This window comes from Arachis ipaensis, chromosome B8, assembly GCF_059453495.1.
Source record: "Arachis ipaensis isolate K30076 ecotype BB chromosome B8, ASM5945349v1, whole genome shotgun sequence".
Lineage (NCBI taxonomy): Eukaryota > Viridiplantae > Streptophyta > Magnoliopsida > Fabales > Fabaceae > Arachis > Arachis ipaensis.
Genome location: NC_142443.1, coordinates 27,763,564 through 27,770,657, shown reverse-complemented (window position 1 = coordinate 27,770,657; position 7,094 = coordinate 27,763,564). Strand labels below are relative to the sequence as shown.

At 35.7% G+C, this 7,094-nt stretch overlaps 1 protein-coding gene and 1 pseudogene across 1 annotated transcript; both read right to left on the bottom strand.

Moving 5' to 3' along the window:
- Positions 1-956: 956 nt before the first annotated feature.
- LOC107613134 (transcriptional regulator ATRX-like protein) lies at positions 957-4,050 on the bottom strand. The gene is made up of 4 exons (XM_016314988.3): positions 3,928-4,050; positions 3,682-3,754; positions 1,451-3,304; positions 957-1,256 (listed from the first exon to the last, which is right to left on the bottom strand). Exons 2-4 carry the CDS (start codon positions 3,742-3,744, stop codon positions 1,191-1,193), a joined length of 1,983 nt encoding a protein of 660 aa, XP_016170474.1. The 5' UTR covers positions 3,745-3,754; positions 3,928-4,050; the 3' UTR covers positions 957-1,190.
- Positions 4,051-4,612: 562 nt separating this feature from the next.
- Positions 4,613-6,160, bottom strand: LOC110265272 (uncharacterized; annotated as a pseudogene).
- Positions 6,161-7,094: the final 934 nt, after the last annotated feature.

Below are 7,094 nucleotides of genomic sequence, written 5' to 3'. Positions count from 1 at the left end.
GGAGATTTTCTGTAATCATATTTGTCTTTCATTAACTCCATTAACAATTTTTGTCAACAATTGACGATAGAAAATGTTAATTGGCAACATAGATAATACTTGCCATGTCTAACTGGACATTAACTAAATATATTCATCAAAATCTATTAATTTATCCATTTTTCCCAATTATATAATCTATATTTTCAATATGACTTAACGACAAAATTGATAGATTTTTATAAGTATATATGATTAACATCCAATTAGACATGTTAGGTCTCATGTATGTTATCAGTTAATGTTCTACATCATCAATCATTGACAAAAATTGTTATTGAAGTCAAATATAATTAATTTGTAATCTTTGAATGACTAATTTAATTAAAAAAATCTTTTAAGGACGAATTTAAAAAATACCTTATCTTTCAGGAATTAATTTAACTATTATTCCATTAATTATCTTATAAAAAAAATTCGTATTTAATGCTCACAAAATTTTTTACTATCCTACTAAAAGAATTTTAGTTATATTCTATTATGTCAAATTTAATTATTATAGTGATTGATTATTTAAGTAAAAAACATATAAATTAATATGTATAAATATATATAACTGACATTAGGTATTAAGGCTCAACTTAACCATTTTTGGCATTGCCCTTTCTTCTTTTCTATCAAAAAATGCCCATGCTCTAGAGATATTTTGATTGAACTCATTCATTCATTCAAATTCAGTTCTTTTTTTTTTTTTCTTTGTTTGGACAGAAGAGTTGAATTTAATATTTCAAATTCAGTTCTATGCTCAGTGGAATTCAAGTTACTCAAGCAGTATGGACTAGTAGAAGTTGTAGCTGTAAAGCAAGAAATTAGGGTGGAACTCTGAAGAAACTGCAATCTGCAAAGCAGATTAACAGTTCCTTAAATATCTAGAAAACATTTTAGAATCTACTAAAAAGACAGCAACTCCAAAGGTATTCATGGTGCAATGGATGCATTCCATTAATAAAACAGTAGCAAACTACATTATGGTCACCTAAGACATCAACTAGAACGAAATACAGCTAATACAGTTTGACCAAGTTCTAGAGTTCATACATGGTCTATCCATAAGTTTCTTGGCTTTTCCGCAAGTGTTACTCTTTTTATATACCGAAGTAGATGAACAAATTGACTCGAAGCCACTTGTCACCACAAGAATGGATGTGTCATCATCGCTTGAGTTGCCTTCTAGCCAATGCAGGAGTTTTCTTGGGGATATAAACTTGGTAGCTAACCTGGACAATCACAAACGATTAGATTAGAAATATAAAAAAGGACAGAATTGTTACATGCATAACTCGATGTATCATAATATGAATTGTATCTAGAGATACATTGAATTGTTAATTGTTAAGATATCCAATTTTCCAAAGTGACATACTTTGAAAAATTCAGAATCTCAGAATTGAAGAAATGATTGTACACTCACCTGTACCATTTCGCCACCTTTCATCAAACTCATTGTTTTCCGCTCAAACTGCGAATCATGGTTGGATTCATCTTGCAATTTTCCAGAGTTATTCTCTACTGATGAGTTTTCATCGCCTGATTTATTCTTAGTGGAGTTGCTCACCTCATCGACATCTTTGCTACTGTTATTAACATTCTGAATTGCAGCTTGAGTGGTCCTGGCTGCATTTTCTGCACCACCTTCAGCCACTGGAAGCTTCACATTAGGAGGTGCAAGTGAAGCAGATGTTTGCTTGAATGCTAACTGCGAGTGCTCCTCGATTTCATCTTGGCCCTTATTTAAGCTAAACTGACCAAATTTTGGTCCATTATTAGAAGGCTTAGAAACAGCAGAAGATAATCCTTTATTGTTATCAACATTATCAATGTTACTATGACTTGCAATGTGAGAAGCCTCAGAAGTATCCCCACCATTACTTCCCTCTGCGACCAATGACTTTTCCCAAGAAAGTCTAGACACAGGTTTTTGCTTCAGAGATAAGCATCTTTGAAGTGATTCATGGGTAGACTCTGGTGTGGTCGACTCTGGGTTTTTTGTCCTGTAATCAGTAGATTCTGTGACTGTTTCAGTGGGTTTATATGCATCACTAACCTTTTCTTGCGCACAGGTCAAGTGATTCTTGGCAGAACCAGATATATCTTTGTCCATGTTTAACAAATCACTGTTTCTTCGATGAGCGTTTAAACCTCTCCTCTCAATAGGAGAACTAGTTTCTTCTACAAAGATTTTATTATCGAAATTTGTCCCTAAAGCCTCATTATTAACATTAGACTTACCTTGAACTCCACCATGGTTACAAGATTGCTTTACCTGGCCAATAATTTTATTTTTCTGATAGGAAATTTTTGCAGAAGACTGGATCCCACCTCGGAACTTTTTTAAGTTTTCCAACGCCTTCTGTCTTAGAATTGACTCCAAGTCATCACCATTCAGATTACCCTCAAAAGCCTCACTCATCTTCTTCAGATATTCACTTGTCCCGGCACTATCAACATTCTTGTCTCCTATCTCACCCTCAACACTCAATTTCTCATCCGTTGTGGGAACTGTGTGATGATCCACCTCTCTTTTTGCGCCCCCTTCATTACTGCCGTTACTTCTACAAGGGTAATCATAATCATCTAAAATCTCCCCCTTATTATCATTTCTAGAAAATTCCCTAGGTTCTTCTGCCTCTTTTACAACAGTAATGACTGATCGGAGCCTCCTCGAATTGCTCTCACCTACATAATTCTCTTCAAAAAAGTTCTCTTTGGTCCTTTCATAACTACTTTCACTAGATCGACTGCATGATGAACTACTTCTGGGCCTATATCTACTACTCTTTTCACTCCCAATTCTCTCTTTCTCCAATCTCCGTTTCTCATTCTCTTTTCTAAGTGATCTTCCCCTGTGACTCTCATATTGATCATCATCACCGGCAGAAGTCCCACCCTGAAATGAAGAGCAGGTGCTCCGTGACCCACTGCTTCTTGAACTAACACTTACCTCTTTCCTAATCTTTTTCTTGTAGAGCTTCTCCTTCACCTCAGGCTCACTTTTTCTCTTCAACTTTTTCCTCTTCCTAGCATAGTGAGAGTCCTCACTGCTGTCACTGCTGTATGAACGTCTCCTAGCCCTCTTCCGACTTTTCACATCTTTTCTTGAGCGAGACCGATCCCTTTTTCTTCTGTAATTATCTTCAGAGCTAGAGGACACTGATGTGTGCAAACTTTTTGAATCATCATAGTCAGAGCTAGAAGAAGAAACATCACCGCGGCGAACCTTCTTGGATTTATATTTCCGACTCTTACTTTTACTTCTTGGCTTGGTCTAAAACATCAAATTAGGTAGATATTCATGATGAATTTGCATTACTGAGCACAAAAACAGGGATACCCACACTCAATTTTGATTGGAAAACCCAACAACCAATCAAATTTGTCCTCGTGCTCATACAACAACAACAACAACAACAACATAAAAATACTTCATTGAAAAACCAAAACGAAAACCTAATCCCAGAAAGAAAAGGATTTTCCTATCAGGCTGATGTATATGATAAAACAACCACTAGATTTTTGAGTTCGCAAAACACAGAGCAATATCAGAAAATTCAGTTTCTTTTTCCTAAAATTTTGTAATTCGAAGCATAAAATCAAATACCCTAAGATACAAAATAATGATTGAATTTAAATGAGAGTACCAACCTTAGACTTGGAGGAGTCCTTGGAACGTTTCTTCTTGTGTGAAGCGGAGGATTTCTTCCCCATTTCAAGCGACCTGCAAAATCACGATTTCAAAAACAAGAGGGGAAAAAACGAGAGAGAAAAAAGGAGAAGCTGTTAATAGGCAAAAGAGGAATTGATGGAACAAATAATTGAAGGGAGAAAGCAAAAGGGTAAAAGAAAGTTTGATGCTTTTTGCGGATGTGTGAATCCAATTGGCACTATTACCCTTTTTCCTCCGAAACCTTTTTCGCTGCTCAAACCTATTTATACCATTAAAGCCTTCGAGATCAACTAACTCTCCGCCACAGACTGGGAACTGGGAAGTGTGAACAAGTAATTCATTTTTCGAGTTAATAGTCAAATGAGTATAAAATATTTTTTAAATTTATTCTGAAAATTTTTTTAATTAAATTGGTCTTTTAAAAATTACAAATTAATTATATTTGTCTTCCAATCATTTTATTAACAATTTTTTTAAGATTGATATTGTAAAAGGTTAATTGATAACATATATAATAGTTGATATATCTAACTAGATATCGACTAAATATGTTTATGAAAATTTATTAATTTAGTTATTTTTCTTAATTACAAAAATTCTATTTCTAATATAACCTAGTGACTAAATTGATAACTAAAACCTCAAAGTGGTCCTTGAGATTGGGCGAGTTACCCATACTTGTCCTTGACTTTCAAAATTCCCTAACAGCATCCCTGACATTCAGCTCCGGGACCCATAGTTGCCCTGCAACCCTTTCCGGCGCCAAGTCAGCAAATGGAGGGATGATCTGGCACCTCCAATGCCACGCTGGAGTCAGCAACGGCTAGCTGATGTGGCAAATCTGAATTTTGTACCCAATCTGGTCCCTGGTCCCATTAAAACCCTAAAAGCTAAGAATCGTTATTATAACTAGTATCTCTTCTTCTCTCCTTCAGGGACCATTTGGTAATAAGCTATTTTCCTTGGTTGTGGCACATTTGGTGGCTGTCTGGCAGGGAGTTGACGATCATAAATTTTCAATAGTGTTACCGGGAGATTTTGAACATCCTACTTGCAGACATCGCAGGTCCTGTTGCCCTTAATACTAAACCACTTTACTGCACAGTCTTGATGAGCAAGTGCAAGATCACCTTTACAACTGCATTCCATCTTAAGAGTATTCTCTCCTTCCCCGAGCTCTGCCAAACAAATCCTACAAATTGCTTCTTCCTCTAGAATATCTGCTGTAGCATCCTCAATAGCTAGAAAGGGGAGAGTTAGTAAGCAATTGACATGGAAGGGCTATAAAAGGCTATAGTCTGAAATACCTAGGAATCCTAACTTAAAGACAATCTGCAATTGACAAACTTGATGATTGAAAATAGAAATGAATAAGTTAACTTCAATGTAAAGTTTATTTAATTTGCTAGCCTTTAATTTCGAGAGTTAGTCAGCAATTGACATGGAAGGGCTATAAAAGGCTATAGTCTCTAAGATTGTCTATGAGAAACGCACTAAAGATTATATCACCTAGAAGCCACCAAATTTCTTTCATCTATAATGTCTATTAAACGATGCAAAGCGTTACCAATATCATGTTATATATGGTTAAGTGCCAAATATTTAATAGTTCTTGAAAGTCAGAACTCATAACTGAATATTTCAGATTGTGATTCTTGATCAAGAAATGTAAAATGGGAACCTACAAGAAATTATGTGCTCTACATATATTTCAAGCAATTACCAATCTCCATGACTGAAGAATCACCAGTTGAAGTTTCATCAACAGTTGCAAGATGCCGCCTGGCTGAAATGATACGAATCAAGACCCTAGACTGAGTGCACCTCAATTTGCTGGCTTTGGCATCAACTGGAACCGAAAGTGATCGAGTTATATGCTGCTTGACAACCATTGTCTATACAAGAATGGAAATATTCATCAATGCAGCGTAGTTTAAAATCATATACCAGTTTAACATACAAAATGTAAAAAAATTTAGCAAGCGTTGTATGAAAACAGTTGCCTTGATTGAAGAAAAGAGACATACATTTAAATCAGAAGCACATCCCAGATGTCTGCCATGTACACTTTCTTGACCCAAAGATGCGATTGGAGTAACCGGTAATGAGTGGGCAACCTTTGACAATAGAGAGAATGAACCTTTACCATTAAGAGAGAGGGTCCTTGAAGTAGGTGGATGTGGAAGGACCATCCGTCTTTGCGAAAGAAGATAATGTGGCATCTAATGACCATGGGGGTATTTGCAAAGAGGGGAGTGCAGGCCGTCTGGAGTGAGGAATCAAGGAAGCCTTGTCACCTTTTTCATTTGCATTTGCAGCACATGTCTACAGTAAGTAACACAATGCAATGCTACATCAAACAATTGCAAACTGACAAAAGCAGCGGCAGCTTATAGTTTTTAGTATTGAGTGATTACAGTTTTAGAGGAAACTGAAATTTAGCCAAGTTACATTCATATTATGGTAGCAGCAGCTAGCAATCAGAAAACAGAGAAATGGCAGATCGAAATGGAAGGCATGTGATCTGTATGTGTTATTACCTGGAGCTGGAGGCGATGAAGAGGATGATCTGAGAAGGAATCAGCAGCAGCAGTTTGAAGCTCAGGCGATGAAGAGGATGATCTTAGCTTTTAGGGTTTTAATGGGACCAGGGACCATATTGGGTACAAAATTCATATTTGCCACGTCAGCTAGCCGTTGCTGGCTCCAGCGTGGCATTGGAGGTGCCAGATTATCCCTCCGTTTGCTGACTTGGCGCCGGAAAGGGTTGCAGGGCAACTATGGGTCTCGGAGCTGAATGTCAGGGATGTTGTTAGGGAATTTTGAAAGTCAAGGACAAGTATGGGTAACTCGCCCAATCTCAGGGACCACTTTGGGGTTTTAGTCCTAAATTGATAGATTTTCGTAAACATATTTAGTCAACGTCTAATTGAACATGTTATGTGTCATGTATGTTATCAGTTAACATTTCACATCATTAATCGTTGACGAAAATTATGAGTGGAGTAACTAAAGACATATATGATTAATTCGTAATCTTTAAAAGACCAATTTGATTGAAAAAATCTTTCAGAAATACATTTAAATAATGTCTTATCTTTTAGGGACTAATTTGACTATTAACCCTTCATTTTTTCTTTTTTTTTAAGCTTTTACAAAAGCAAAATATGAAGCAAAACAAGTGAATAACAGTATAAGAGGGCACCAGATTCGATGGTCCTAGAAACGTTTGGAATATTAAATGGTCCCATAACAAAATATGTTTTCAAGTTTTTTTAATAACTGTTAAATAGTCTTTATTTAATTTTAATTACAAATTAATCTTTTATATATTATTTAATTATAAATTTTATTTTTATTTTATAAATTATTATTTTATCATTTATCGGCT